Source organism: Saccopteryx leptura, chromosome 3 (genome assembly GCF_036850995.1).
Source record: "Saccopteryx leptura isolate mSacLep1 chromosome 3, mSacLep1_pri_phased_curated, whole genome shotgun sequence".
NCBI classification, from domain to species: Eukaryota; Metazoa; Chordata; class Mammalia; order Chiroptera; family Emballonuridae; genus Saccopteryx; species Saccopteryx leptura.
Window position 1 is genome coordinate 178,339,131 of NC_089505.1, and position 15,817 is coordinate 178,354,947.

Below are 15,817 nucleotides of genomic sequence, written 5' to 3' on the forward strand. Positions count from 1 at the left end.
CCAACCTTGTCCTATATAGGCAGACCTCATTTAATATCCTCTTCACTTCTACTTCATCTTACTTAAGAAAAGCCTTGAGTTTTCCTTTAGTTTGTTAATAAATTCAGTCAGTACATTTCTTTAAGATCTGCTATGTGCAAGGCATTGTGCTAGGGCCTGCTGTTCATACACAAATGAAGAAGCATTTGTGCTTCTCTGTCTCCAAAATGCTGGGATGAGAGGCGCTGAAACGGTCAAACTACAGGTGATAAGTAATATTAGATATGCACGGACAACATGCTTGGGGGTGCTAGGGAAGGAGCTATTACATCTGTCTGGGAGAGACTTCTTGGGAGAAATGCACTGCTTGGCCTTGGAAACTGAATAAGATTTGAATCTGAGGAGCCTGACCTGGTGGTGGCGCAGTGGATAGAGCGTTGGACTGGGATGCGGAAGGACCCAGGTTCGAGACCCCGAGGTCGCCAGCTTGAGTGCGGGCTCATCTGATTTGAGCGAGGCTCACCAGTGGTCGCTGGCTCCAGCAAGGGGTTGCTCGGTCTGCTGAAGGCCCGCGGTCAAGGCACATGTGAGAAAGCAATCAATGAACAACTAAGGTGTTGCAACGCACAATGAAAAACTAATGATTGATGCTTCTCATCTCTCTCCGTTCCTGTCTGTCTGTCCCTGTCTATCCCTCTCTCTGACTCACTCTCTGTCTCTGTAAAAAATAAATAAATTAATTAAAAAAAAAAAAAGATTTGAATCTGAGGAAAGGAAGAGCACGCTGGACAGAGACACAGTGGGAGTGAAGGCGTGGAGGTGTGAAGGCAGGACGTATTAGGAATGGAGTAGTTCAGCCTTGCCAAGGCAGGGGTTGGTGAGGGGCTCCCAGGCCCACTCTCATAGGCTTTCAAGATACCAGAGGAAGACAACAGAAATATACAAGTAAAGGCAAAGATTGGCATCGTGGGGGGCCAGAGACATCTTTAGCATGGCTAAGATGCTGTTCGAAATATTGGAGCCAATTTTGAAAATCAGATGTCACATAAAAATCCAGACTTCTGATTTCTTCCGAAACTTGAAAGACCCGAGAACACGGGGTGTGTTTTTTCAGCGTGAAAGTTGGCCAGATCTGAGGACTGGCCGCCTTTTTGTGGTGGGGTGTGAGTTCTCTCTCCCCTGCACAGCCCCAGCTTGCCTCTCCCTACAACCAACCTGCTCAGCCCCACAAACAGGTAAATGGCAGGCCCTTGCTCTGCTCCAGGTGCAAGTCCAGTCAAACCAGTCGTGGAGACATGAATGACAGACCCCAAGGGCCTTCCAGCTTGCTGACTCCCACGTGGCTTCGTTGACAGGGTTCCTTAGCCCTGGCTGCAACCCCTAAGATAGACTCTTTAAAATTTCAGCATGCACAGCTCTCAAAATTATGAGATGTAGAAGTATTTAAGGCATCTCTAAAAATAGCTCATGCTACCCAGGATCTGAGGCTCAAACTGGTGTAAATCAAACACATCAAAGTGTGGGGCATGCCTGCTGGCTTGTTTCTATGCAAGCTGATTAATCAGAGAGCTAATATAACCCTAGTCCCTGGGCTTCTGAGCCTGTTAGGGCCCAGCCTTGGAGATTTATTAAATGGACTGTCTCTGTCCTAAATGTCTGCCTTAGCCCTTCTCTGCTTCCTAGCCGCTCTCAGTGGCCACCTCCAGATTCCTCCGTTAGTTGACAAGGATGGTACTAACATCTGAGAAAGGTCGGATTCCTCACTGAGACAGAAAACTCACTTTTGGAAAATGCAGATCCTCTTCTAGGGTGATCAAAAAAGTGGTTGGAGTAGTATTTGGCCTTAGAGCCTGAGGAATCCCACAGTTTGACCCCCGTTTGTGGCAATACTAATGAACCAGAGGTCAGTTTGGTCATTCCCAAGTCTAAGCTCTTGTAACTATAAATACATAGAATGAAAGGAATACGGGGGGGGGGGGGGGGAGGACAAACCAAGGGAAAATGGCAATGAGAAACATAACTTGGTTTCATTGAGAAAATTAGTTTTAAAATGCCCTTTTTGTGCAGCAATCCCATCAACGCCTTGCTGTGCAATTGCCCAGGAGAATCCTTCCAAAACTGATGTCCCCTTAGCTAGACCTTGGTGTTCCTCAGAGGCCGAGGTTCAGTGATTCTGGGAGAGTAAAAAGCATTTTGTGTACTATGTCAAGCAGGAAGAAAAGACTGATGAACCACAAAACTTGACTTTGTAAAGTCCGAAACAGTCAGCACTTTCCTCTGAGAGGGAACACACAATTGGCGTGACCCCAGTGATGGGCTGAGGAGGAGAGCGTCCAAAAGTAGATAGATTTCCAGGCGTCACAGAGTGGATTGCTGTGCACCCTGGATGTGTTTGACCAGATGCAAAATGCTGGTCCCATTTAAATGCCATTTGTGGACCAACACGAATTAGATGGTAACGCCGGGAATGCTGGAAACCGGGAGGTTATATTTCGTTGGCTTTATCCCCCTGTGGTTTTCACCATCTGTTTCTTTTAATGCATAAACAAGGAAAATGACTGGTTTGGAATACAAAGTTTTTAAAAACCCAGATGCCCACAGGCATCCTCTAAATGAGAAAGAGTGAGCAAGTTGGGATTCTGTGACATTTGTCAGGAAGTGAGATGTTAAATACCGGGAAGCATTCATGCCCCACCAGGGAAGATCCACAAAGGCTAGGAAAAGCCTGTCTGAGTCCCTCTTCCTGAGGTCATTTCAAGTGTTTACATTTCACCGAGGGTTATTTTCAGATACCAAACCACACAGCCCCCATCCTTTCTTAAACTGAAGCTGAAGCCATTCAGCTGGCTAGCATGACCAGCCTTGGTTTTCTATTAGCATTATCGCTAACTTGGCAACCTTGGGTAAAATTCAGTCTTAGAAACTTTTAGAATGAACAAAAGCTGCAATGTGAACGTGTTCTGTTACAAAGCCAAAAAGAGAGAGCTATAAATAGAGGAGTTGATGAGATAGACGAAGAGAAGATACTTCATTTCTCTCTTCAACAGTAGTGGGGGGAAAATTATATAAGGGCATTGGGAACACAGTGTGTTTGTCCTGACCAAAGGGCAACCTGCTCTAAAAACAAAGATTTGCTCTGCACAACACAGTGGCCTCTTGATAAGATGGTTCTGTACGCTCCGTGCCAATAAACCTTAAAGCAGTAGATGCCTTGCTTAAACTGAAGGCAGCAGAGAGATGTGATGGGGTGGGAGCTGCATACTAATCTCTTTTACCTTCATTGCAAGAAACAATCAGCCACAGCACCAGGGATTTAAGACCAAATTGAATTTGGGCATTTCAGAGACCCTTAGGGAGAAAAACACTGGTGCATTTGGCTGAGTTCCACCCATTTCTGCATAAGACAGACATGAACATTTTCCACATACTTTTGTAGGCAGCCTGACGCCAGAGTTTTCATATTAGAGAAAGGATGAAAGATGACAATCTCTTAAGGAGCAACCAACTCTTCCTAATTTGCAAGATCTGTTCTCAAAAATGTCATGGGATATACTGAGGTGGGTGCTGTTAGTCATTTGGGGACAGGGTTAGGCAGAAACAAGACCATGGTAATTCAAGAGCCCTTGGAGAGTTAATGTATTTCAAAATGAGTTTTAAGTTCAAATAATTTCTCTATCCATGCTTAGGACCCAATAAAATATGTAGATGTGAAAACACAAGCCCATTGAGTGCAATTTGTTTTGTTGACATTGGCTCCAGATGCCAGAGTTGCGATGAGTGTATTTGACTCCTGACATCCCTTGGACTTGGGATGTTTGCCTCCCTGGTGGATATAGGAAAATGATTAGAGACCTGAGCTCTGTTCCTGGGGATGGCCCTGACTCAGTATTTCATTTGTTTTCTAAGTTAAATTGAAGCTACTAGAGGGCTTCTAAAGGCAGCACTATGTGAGCGTTAGCTTCATAAAAATACTCTAGTGACCTCTGGAATTTTAGTTATAATTATAAGGTCATATGAAGAGGCATCCTGGAGAAGGTATGAGAGGAATTTTAAGTGGCTGAACTCTATTTGCATTATTCACTTTACAAATAGTTTGTAGTCCTACTTTTTTTTTTTCATTATGCTGTGCTTTTGATGCTCCAAGCAACAATTTAGGACATTCATAACTTAAAAGTGTTTCTCCCTTAAAGTACATTTTAGGAATTGAAATTTAATCTGACCAACTTTGAGTTGATTCTTCTACCCCGGGGAGGGGGACTAGAGATATTTCAGGGACTTGTTTTGCATTGGGATTCAAGAGGGATTTAAGTTTACTGATCTCGCTCACCTGATCTTCCATTTTTCTCTTCCCTATTTCTTTGGGGTTTCTTTCTTTCTTCTTCTTCTTTTTTTTTTTTCAGAGACAGAGAGAGAGTCAGAGGGATAGATAGGGACAGACAGACAGGAACGAAGAGAGATGAGAAGCATCAATCATCAGTTTTTTGTTGTGACACCTTAGTTGTTCATTGATTGCTTTCTCATATGTGCCTTGACTGTGGGGCTACAGCAGACTGAGTAACCCCTTGCTCAAGCCAGGGACCTTGGGTCCAAGCTGGTTAGCTTTTGCTCAAACCAGATGAGCCCACACTCAAGCTGATGACCTCGAGGTCTCAAACCTGGGTCCTCCGCATCCCAGTCCGACGCTCTATCCACTGCGCCACTGCCTGGTCAAGCTCTTTCTTTTTTCTTTCTTTCTTTCTTTCTTTCTTTCTTTCTTTCTTTCTTTCTTTCTTTCTTTCTTTCTTTCTTTCTTTTTTTTTCTTTCTTTCTCTTTCTTTCTTTCTCTTTCTTTCTTTCTTTCTTTCTTTCTTTCTTTCTTTCTTTTCTTCTTTCTCTTTCTTTCTTTTCCTTCCTTTCCTTCCTTTCCTTCCTTTCCTTCCTCCTTTCCTTCCTTCCTTCCTTCCTTCCCTCCCTCCCTCCCTCCCTCCCTCCCTCCTTTCTTTCTTTCTTTCTTTCTTTCTTTCTTTCTTTCTTTCTTTCTTTCTTTGAGATGAGGGAGGAGTATCTAATGAGGAGGCTCAGAGATGCACTCAGGACTGGGGCCTGGAATTTTACACCTCTGTGTCTTCTTGCCCACAGGTGATAACCCCCGTGAGGACAGGCCATGGCTATGTGTATGAGTACCCATCCAGATACCAAAAGGACATCTATGATATCCCTCCTTCTCATACCACTCAAGGGGTACGTACCAGGACATAACCCTTAGGGGACAGGAGCACTTCCCATGACATTCCTTCAGGGCTACAGAGGAAAGGAAAATTATCAATTATATTTATTTCTTATGACGTTTGATTTGTCCATTCTGGACCTATTGCAGCCAATGTTATTTAAATTGTGTTTTCTGGATTTATGATGAAACAAGCAGGAAGGCCAGATATCAAACCTGAGGGCGTGAATGACATCCCCCCAGCCAGTTACCAGGAAATACTAGGCTTTTATGACAAAGCTTTTGTTGCTTATCACTGTTATTTTATTAAGAAAAATTTCACCAAATCCATATTCCATAGAATGTTGTCAAAGGGTAAGGATATCCATAAGCCAGTAAATAAATCCATAATCAAAAACTTAATAGCATAAAAAATGACAAGTATAAGACATTTCTATTCCAGGTAACTTAGGTATTTCTTTTTAGGTATATGACATCCCTCCGTCATCAGTGAAAGGCCCTGTGTTTTCAGGTCCAGTGGCAGAGAAGAAACCTCAAGGGGTCTATGACATCCCTTCCACTAAAGGGGTAAGTGAGCTCCTACAAAGCAGCAAAAAAGTGTGTGTGTGTGTGTGTGTGTGTGTGTGTGTGTGTGTATGTGTGTTTACTGGGATAAAACAGGAAGGGCAAACCAAAGGGGAAAAACTAGTCTCTATGAGGGGGTAAAGGGAAGGGAGGAAAAGAGAGAGGTAGGAAGGAGAGGCAATAATTAAAGGTAACTCTAGGGATTCCATACTTAGAGCCCCCCCCCCCCATGGGGTAGTCAATAAGGAGAGAAAATACAAAGGTAACATCACTCATTCAGTTTGGCAAGCAACTAATGTATCTCATATGTATTTAGGGTGTTATGTCTTACTCAGTCCATATATATATGTTGATGAATTTGACTCACTCTGTTACCCCCAACAGGAGGCCTACACAGGAAGTACAGTTATCTTTGTTTTATAGATGAGGGAAATATGTCTCCAAACATTTAAGTGACTTATTAAGTATCACACAGCTGGTAGATCCAGGGAGAGACCTCAGGCCTTCTGATACCTAGGGCAGGATGTTAATGCATAATTTGCCTCCCAGCCTGAATCCTCCAAGGAAAGGTACCCAGGAGATGGCCAGAAACATGAGCTGCGATCCAGAGAGAGCCACTTAGCCAGGAGGGTCCACATAACAGGCAGCGCTGGGGCCCCAGGAAGGATGCACTTGTCAATGGGTGAAGGGAGTGGGAGCAGAGCAGAGCCTTGGAAACACCTGTCGTCAGTGGATGGGGGCAGAAGGGGAGACAACAAGCAGGACTGAGAGCCCAGGCCTTCATTGTAATTAATGTGCAGTTGTTTCTGCATGTGTTCATGAGCCTGCTGAACGAATACAAGCTTCTGTTTGTACTTCCTTTTCAGGTATATGCCATTCCACCCTCCACTTGCAGAGATGAAGCAGGACTCAGGGAGAAGGAGTATGACTTCCCTCCTCCAATGAAACAAGCAGGAAGGCCAGATATCAGACCTGAGGGCGTGTATGACATCCCCCCAGCCAGTGCCAAGCTGGTGGGGAATGATCTTCACATGAAATACAGCTGTGATGCTCCAGGAACTGCTGATCTAGCAACACGAAGACACCAAAGCATCTCCCTGAAACACCCGCCCCCACAGCTAGGACCATCAGTGGGCACTCAGAATAATGCATATGATGTCCCACGAGGGGTTCAGTTTCTGGAACCTCCAGCAGAAACTAGTGAGAAGGCAGCCCCTGAAGAAAGAGATGGCGTTTATGATGTCCCTCTGCACAACCCAGCGGATGCCAAAGGTGCTCAGGATGTGGTGGATGGAATTAACCGGCTGTCTTTCTCCAGCACAGGCAGCACCAGGAGTAACATGTCCACGTCTTCTACCACCTCAAAGGAATCCTTACTGTCAGCCTCCCCATCTCAGGACAAAAGGCTCTTCCTGGATCCGGACACAGCCATTGAGAGACTTCATTGCCTCCAGCAGACTGTGGAGACAGGCATCTCCAGCCTGATGGCACTGGTCACCACCACGGACTGGCGGTGTTACGGATACATGGAACAACACATCAATGAGATACGCACCACGGTGGACAAGGTGGAGCTGTTCCTGAGGGACTACCTCCATTTTGCCAAGGGCGCTGTAGCAAATGCTTCCTGCCTCCCTGAACTCATCCTCTACAACAAAATGAAGCGGGAGCTCCAAAGAGTGGAAGACTCCCACCAGATTCTGAGCCAAACCAGCCATGACTTAAATGAGTGCAGCTGGTCCCTGAATATCCTGGCCATCAACAAGCCCCAAAACAAGTGTGATGATCTGGACCGGTTTGTGATGGTGGCAAAGACAGTGCCCAATGATGCCAAGCAGCTCACCACAACCATCAACACCAACGCAGAGGTCCTCTTCAGACCAGGCCCCAGTAGCTCACATGTGAAGAATGGGCCTGAGAGCATCATGAACTCCACTGAGTGCCCCCATGCTGGATCCCAGATGCAGCTGTGGCATCCTGGAAACCACAAGGCCCATGCCCTCAACAAGTCATTACCCTTGAGCTTGGGCAAAGACCAGCCTGGGGCCGACTGCAACAGCAGTGACGGCTCTGAAAGGAGCTGGATGGATGACTATGACTATGTCCACCTACAGGTAAAGAAACCAGACTCGTAAAGCACCTACATTCACCTTCAGGGAGCCTGGGACTAAGGCTCGTGAAGCTGGTAGGCTGGACTACCAGAGGAGAGAATACGATTAATGTTAATCCAAGGGGTTCACTAATTAGAAGCAATATATAGGAGGAAAAGCACTGGCCTGAATGTCAGAGTCCTTGGCTTGAGACCTTTCTCTGACACTAATTGTGTGACCAACTTAAGAAACCTCCCTGGGTCTTAGATCTCAGTGATGGCCTAGACTCCCCAGGTAGGAGAGTAAGTAGGCCCATGGATAATCATATCAGCTCCACTTCTGTTTGCATTTTATAATAGAGTTCCACATGATCTTTTATTTTTAAAAATGGCGGGCAGGAGGTTTACCTGTTAAGAAAAAGTAATTGAAAGCCCCTGCACTAGAGCATTTTTAAGGTCTCATTATCTCTGCTTTGTGTGTGCATGCATGTGCGTTATGTGTGTGTGTACGTGCGATTACCTATGGAAAACTTAAGCTCATTTCACATGTACCTTGGCATTTGCCAATTTACTTAGAACTTAACCTGCATAGGGAAAATTGGTCCACTTCTTCCAGGTGGCAATTCCACCAAGTTGACCTAGGATCCTGGCAACTTGCCCTTTCACTTTTGGAGTTTAAAACATTCTACCAAGGTCCATTATTTAGAATTTTCCTTACTGTCTTATTCTGCCATTCTTTGCATTTGACTACTGAGAGCCAAAGATTATTTAACTATAATTCCCGTGAGTATAAGAGACTGGGGAAGGAAGCATTGAGCCACACCTGGTGCTGAGGAAAGGGCTGGTTGTCCAATTCTGCATAATATGGTTATGCTGTGGAGTTGTAGATGAATCAAAGAAACTAGAAGTGCAATGTGGACCACATTTAGACCTGGATTAGGAGGTTAATGGATTCACATATAATCTATTAGAAAAGAAACTAAGAAATAGTACTGGACAAGGAGGCTTAATGGGGATCACGCAAAAATGGTAAAATGGAACAGAAGAGGCTAGCACCCAACATGGAAATGGATTTTAGTTTGTAGCCCTAACTTACACAGTGACTGGAAGTCTGATCAAGAAGCATGTCACACCTGTCTGAGGTCTAATTGGGCATGTGGAAAATTACCAAGGGTGTGAAAAATGAAAGAGTATTTATGCATTTGTCAATGAAATTGTTAGCATAACTGAATCACAGTGCTGATGCAATGTTTTCTTTATGTTGAAAAATAATAGGGTAAAGAGGAGTTTGAAAGGCAACAGAAAGAGCTGTTGGAGAAAGAAAATATCATCAAACAGAACAAGATGCAGCTGGAACATCATCAGGTAAGTTCAATCAGAACAAAAACCACTTGGTATTGAAAAGATTTCCTGCTTATTAAGAAAGGTATAACTTCAAAAGATCATGATTTTGATCCTTCCAGCACACTTTGGTATAATTAAGCTCCAAGGCATATAATAGGGGGTAAGAACCAAAAGAAGGTTTATGATCTTACTAATCCAGCTGGTGTACCTGGATTACATCCAAACAGCAATTTTTCAGGCTAAGCCTGTACATCTAACATATCTGTGGACTGTTTGGGTTAAGGCTGCTGATCTCAATGAGCAAGACCCACTAAGCTAGCCCAAGCAAGCAGTTTATATAGTAAGGTCATAGTAAGGAAATTTAGGAACAGAAAATGAAGATATAACTAAGTCCATTGAGAACTAAGACTATGAATTTTTTTCTCCTTCTTGTACTTCTTTTGCTGCCCTCCAGACCTGCTTTCTTCTTCTCTATTTTCTTGTAGTTTCCTCTTCTATCTACTCATTAAACTCCCCTATAACTTTACAGAATCCGTAAATGGTTACTCAAGCTCTTTCTATTGATGGTTTTTCATCTCAGCCTCCTCAGCTAATAGTCGACTCCTATTGTGGTTCATCAGATTTCTAAAAAAGAATCTGATTGGATCATCTCTAGCTATATATCTATTTATCTACCTATTGCTCCCCTACAATGTAAGCCTATGACTTGGCTGTTCTTGGTCAAATCTAAGGGTAGGAGGGCAGGATCCAATATTTTCAAGATATATCCAAGTCCAATTACTAAGGGCTTGGGGCAGGGCAGATTCACTTAAAGTTGACCTTGAGCGGGGAAGATAATGATGGGCATTGCTAGGGTAAGGGCATAAAAGGAAAAAGACACAAATTGAGGATTTATAAGCTTTTTTTAAGCTGAAATACAATGGCACACAGAGACATGAAATGCACACTGCACTCTGGAAACCACAGTTCTAATCCTTACTTTCTGACTAACTAACTGTGGGTCCTTGGACAAGTCATTGAACCTCCCTGAACTTCAGTTGCTTTTCTATAAAATGAATCAACCCTCATCTAGCGAGATGATATATTTATGAACATAGTTGCAAAAACATAAAGTCAGTGTCCGGAAGCATCACCTTGTCTTTGTTTATGTTGGCCCAGTAAGACTGCTGAACTTTAGGTAACTTTAAAACCATGGTAATTCCTAAAAAGAAAAGATATTCCATGGAAAAATAAAGTCTACTGTGTATTTCTCGGTGAAGGAGTTGGGTGAGGTTATCCCTGCTCTGACTCAGCCCTACCTCAAGGTGAAAGATTGACTGAGTCCTAATCTTAGGTTGCAAGTAGTCCTTACTTGCGAAAGAAAGTCTCTTCCAAGATTTGGAGGGAATAGCTGGAAGTTATCATTGCAATTTAAGTAATATACCATCTGGAGATGGTAATGAGGGAAGAAAAAAAGTGAGCACTCACTGAGTCTGACTCTGTGTGATGTCCTTTTCTTTCAGCAACTCTGAGGAGCTGTTATGATGCACAATTAGCATTCATATTTCTTTAGAGATTTTTTTTCCATAGTGTCCATGTAGTTATACATATTAGTCTTCCATATAGTGCTGGATAATAACATTTATAAATCTAGACAGAAAGAGTAGGAATGGGTCATGGATTGTCATTTATACAAACAATGGGTCATGGGTTGTCATTTATCAAAGCATCTTGAAGGACAGAGTCAAGGCCTTCCTTCAGAAGGAGCAAACTGTCATTTAGTTGACAAAGAGATGCCTACATTTGATTTTCCCTTGAAACACTCAACATTTAATAAACATTCACATAGAGCCTACAATATACCAAAAACCACTCTAAACACTTTATAAATATTACTTCATTCAGCTTTCACAAAGGTGTGGGTTAACAGAGCTGGATTTACACCCTACACTGCCCAGTCTGAGAGCAGAGGAAGCCAGTCATCCAATGATCGAAAGTCAGACATCCAATGATTGAAAGCCAGAGCTGGAGGATTTCTGAGGGCTCACCTTTCTCAACTTCTACATTTTATTATTTAGGAAAGCAAGGCAACTTGACCAAGACCTCACATCTCACAAGACCTGGGATTAAAATCTCTATCTTTTAACCACAAGCCCAAGTTAATTTCCATTAGAGCACACTGCCTTCCCCTGAATGAAATCTGTTTTTTTCCCTTGCAGCTAAGTCAGTTCCAGTTGCTGGAACAAGAAATTACAAAGCCCGTGGAGAACGACATCTCAAAGTGGAAGCCCTCCCAGAGCCTCCCGACCACAAACAGCAGCGTAGGCGCTCAGGACAGGCAGTTGCTTTGCTTCTACTATGACCAGTGTGAGACCCATTACATTTCTCTCCTTAGTGCCATTGATGCTCTCTTCAGTTGTGTCAGCTCGGCCCAGCCCCCGCGGATCTTTGTGGCACACAGCAAGTTTGTCATTCTAAGCGCACACAAACTGGTGTTCATTGGAGACACACTGACCAGGCAGGTGGCTGCCCAGGACATTCGCAACAAAGTGATGAACTCTAGCAACCATCTCTGCGAACAGCTCAAGACTATAGTTATGACAACAAAGATGGCTGCTCTCCATTACCCCAGCACTACAGCCTTGCAAGAAATGGTGCACCAAGTGACAGAGTTGTCCAGGAACGCACAGCTGTTCAAGCACTCTTTGCTGGAGATGGCCACATTCTGAGAAGAAGGGGAGGAAAAGGGACTGAGTGGGTTACTAAGGAAAACTGGAAATACTATCTGATTTTTGTAAATGTTATCTATTTTTGTAGATATTTTATATGAAAATGAAATATTTTAACTTTTTATGGGTTTGACAGCATTCAGAAATTCAGGGAACTAGAGGGGAAACTTTTCTATGTAGTTCTAATGTATACACATAAGCGTCTAAGACATAAACTGCACAGAATTTGTCCATGTGAGTCTGTGTACTTGTGTATTTGTGTTTGTATGTAGCTGTTCATCTGATACATTCCATTAAAATACATGAATTAAGAAGCACCTTAGAAAGCACCTCCTAATGCTGCATTTTTTATTTTTTGAAAACATACCAGCCGATTATAATATTGCTGTACATATACTAGCAATTTATTCTGAGCCTGTCACTTCCATGTCTGGGAAGCATAGTATATTTGCAAGTGTTCACCTCCCAAATATGGTATAAAGTCCTTTTGTTGAAACCCCTTCCAAAATTGACTATCTTGGGCACATTATTGCAAAATATCTCACTTCTGGTTGAAAAAACCTTCTTAGAGAAAAAGTTTCATGAAGTGTATGTTGCTCTAAGCTCCAATATTTTAGGTGCTAGAGCAAGAAGAGATGTGGGTTAGCAAGCCAAGTCACCAGTTAGGACTGGGTTATTTTGACACTGAGAGGATGTCACAGTAAAAGGAGACCATCTGTTTCCCCAGGCTATTTAATTGTCTGTGTTTATGAGTGACTTGTCCATGAAGTTATCCAAATGATGTTTTTAAGTGTGCAAAAGCCATATTATTTGCAGCAGGAATTTATAAAGACACATCAGACTACAATCATCCACAAAAAGAAGGATGATTCCATCTGCCAGGTATAAGTAGAGGCCCTACTGACTTTCAGCATTCACTTTGGTGCTACTACCCTCCCCCCCATTATCTGAATAAAACTGTCCAGTTCCATGGTCACCTGAACTTTAGAGCTACCACGCCAGATCCTACTCTAAGAGAATTCACTGCTTGATCTTGCACCCTTGGTAAAAAATGCATAGCTAGACTTCACACTTAGAGTAGCTATACTGAGCCCATCTAATCTTTACAACTCTGTCTATCCAACAATTCTGTGTGCCGAGCCCACCACCAGCTCACCACTCAGCACAGCATCCATTTCACAGTCTGCCCCTTGCATCTGCTGGTGCTGGCACAGCAGAGACACACCACAAGCCATCTAATTCATCATGGGGCCAATAAAATACTTTCTGCCTGCTGAGAGAATGTATTCACCTATTACCAAGTCAAGAGGCACACTATCTGTGGTCTTTGAGTCTAGTTCAGGGGTAATTCAACCTTTTTATACCTACCGCCCACTTTTGTATCTCTGTTAGTAGTAAAATTTTCTAACCGCCCACCGGTCCCACAGTAATGGTGATTTATAAAGTAGGGAAGTAACTTTACTTTATAAAATTTATAAAGCAGAGTTACAGCAAGTTAAAACATATAATAATAATTACTTACCAAGTACTTTATGTCAGATTTTTGCTAAGTTTGGCAGAATAAATCTTTGTAAAACAACTTACTATAGTTAAATCTATCTTTATTTATATATACTTTGGTTACTCTGCTACCGCCCACCATGAAAGCTGGAATGCCCACTAGTGGGCGGTAGGGACCAGGTTGACTACCAAAGGTCTAGTTCTTATGTAATGGTTTTATTCTAGTCTATTTGAAAACATTTTTATTTGCAATGTCTGCTTTGACTAAATGAAGATTGAAGATTGATTGCTTGTTTTAAACAACCAAATCATTGGAACATGCATTAAAAGAATGCATGATCTCAATATGGTATCATAGAAGGTGCTTTTCAAACAACTGCTGTTGTAGTTCTAAAAGTTCTGCTCTGCCCAAAGAGGGTCAAAAGTTGCATTGTTATATGACAAGTAAACGTGTGAGGAGGAAAAGGATTGCTGAAAATTGACAACACTTAACAAGTTTATAAGTGTGTTCTTGCAGATTTCATTGTAAATGTGTATTTTTTTAGATGACAGACTTGTTCTAAGTGGTGTGACATTTCATGTTTTTAAAACCAAAATGTTCAATCTGTATTACTCTCTTTGTTATCTTGTAAGTAGAAACTATTTTAAATCATTAAATTTTTTAGCTCTGTGTTTTCCTAGCCACTGGGTTTTCTTTTCTATATTTCTCTCCTTAACATAGAATTAAATATAGGCTTATTTTGGCACTCCTAATACAGAAAGTCATTTTATCGATACTATAGATAGGAATATTTTATTAATAGAAAAATCAAGTTGTAAATTTGTGTGTGTGTGTGTGTGTTTCACTTCAGAGTGTATTTGCATTTGAAGAAAATTCTAGAATCTGTGTACATTACTAAACCCAAATATCTGGAAGATTTCTTCTCTTTACCAGAAAGCCTTTATTTACATTTAAGTGATGGGTAGGATGATTTCTGCTATAATATGGATGCTGCCCCTCATGTAGTTTTAGAATCCAAGGAAATTGTCCCATCCATTCTGGAACAGACAAAAAGAAAAAATTAAAACTAAATTTGATGAAAAAATTATAACCACATAAATTATTTTTAATGTTTAGACTGCTCTTTCACTCAGGTATCCTACTGAGGTTTGTAGATGATGTACTTGAATATACCTTGTATCACTTGGCCATATCTGTAAACATTCATTGATTTTCAACAAAAGTGTCAAGGCATTGCAATGGGGAATGGAAAGTCTTTTGAAAAAATAATGCTGGAACAACTAGATCTATCCATGGGAAAAAAGAAATGGATACTTACTTTATGTCCTACAAAAAATTTTAATTCAAATAAGTCATAGACCTAAATTTCAAATGTAACACTCTAATAATTCTAGAAATAATAAAAAAAAGGATTTTTGTGTAAGTAGACCAAGTTTTCTTAGATAGAACACAAAAAACATAAATTGTAAAAGAAAATCTAATAATTTTGACTTTATCAGAATTAAAAGCTTTTACTCTTTTAAGGAGACTATTAAGAAAACAAAATGGTGGCCCTGGCCGGTTTGCTCAGTGGTAGAGCAGCAGCCCAGTATATGGATGCCCCCGGTTCTTTTCCTAGTCAGGAGACAGGGGAGAATCAACCATCTGCTTCTCTTCCCCTTCTCCCCCTCTCTCCCCCTTCCTCACCCACAGCCAGTGGCTCGATTGGTTCAAACGCTTTCAAATGTGGCCCCTCTGGGTGCTGAGGATAGCTTGTTGTTCTGAGCACATCAGCCTCAGGAGCTAAAAATAGCTTGGGACTTGAGCATGGCCCCAGACAGAATTGCCAGGTGGATCCCTGTGGGGGTATATGCAGGAGTCTGTCTCACTGTCTTCCCTCCTCTCACTTAAAACAAAACGGCACAGACAAGAAAATATTTACACCACATATATCAGCAAAAACAATAAGACAACTAGATATCTTTTAACTGAGCAAAAAAATATTTTAAACAGAAACTTCACAAAAGAAGAAATGAATGAACAGTAAGTATCCTATTTCCCCATGTATAAGACGTACCTTAATTTTGGGGCCCGAAATTTGAAAAAAAAATGTATTACATAAAGTTATTGAACTCAAGTTTCATTCATCATAAAATTCATACAACTCATCACTGCCAAAACTCCCATTCATTAGCTTGTCCTCATCTGTGTCTGATGATGAATCACTGTCTTCATATATTGCCTCATCCTCAGTTCCGTCTATGGCATTTGAAATACCACAACCACTGTATAAGAAGCACCCAGTTTTTAGACCCCAAATTTTTCAGAAAAGGGTGCATCTTATTCATGGGGAAACATGGTAAATGAAATGTAAACACATAAAATAGAATCATTAAGATCAAAAAGACAAGTCACACCAACTGTTGACAAGAAAGAGGAGTGAATGG

The 15,817-nt window shown here is 41.8% G+C and overlaps 1 protein-coding gene across 2 annotated transcripts in view; it reads left to right on the top strand.

Annotated features, from left to right (window-relative positions):
• Window positions 1-14,062, top strand: part of NEDD9 (neural precursor cell expressed, developmentally down-regulated 9) — a 223,069-nt gene extending 209,007 nt beyond the window's left edge. For both annotated transcript variants that reach the window (XM_066376924.1, XM_066376923.1), the window contains 5 exons: window positions 5,098-5,199; window positions 5,651-5,752; window positions 6,616-7,863; window positions 9,114-9,203; window positions 11,381-14,062. In XM_066376924.1, coding sequence (XP_066233021.1) covers window positions 5,098-5,199; window positions 5,651-5,752; window positions 6,616-7,863; window positions 9,114-9,203; window positions 11,381-11,890 — 2,052 coding nt within the window. In that variant the 3' untranslated portion in view covers window positions 11,891-14,062. The remainder of the gene's footprint in view (window positions 1-5,097; window positions 5,200-5,650; window positions 5,753-6,615; window positions 7,864-9,113; window positions 9,204-11,380) is intronic.
• The last annotated feature ends 1,755 nt before the right edge of the window (window positions 14,063-15,817 follow it).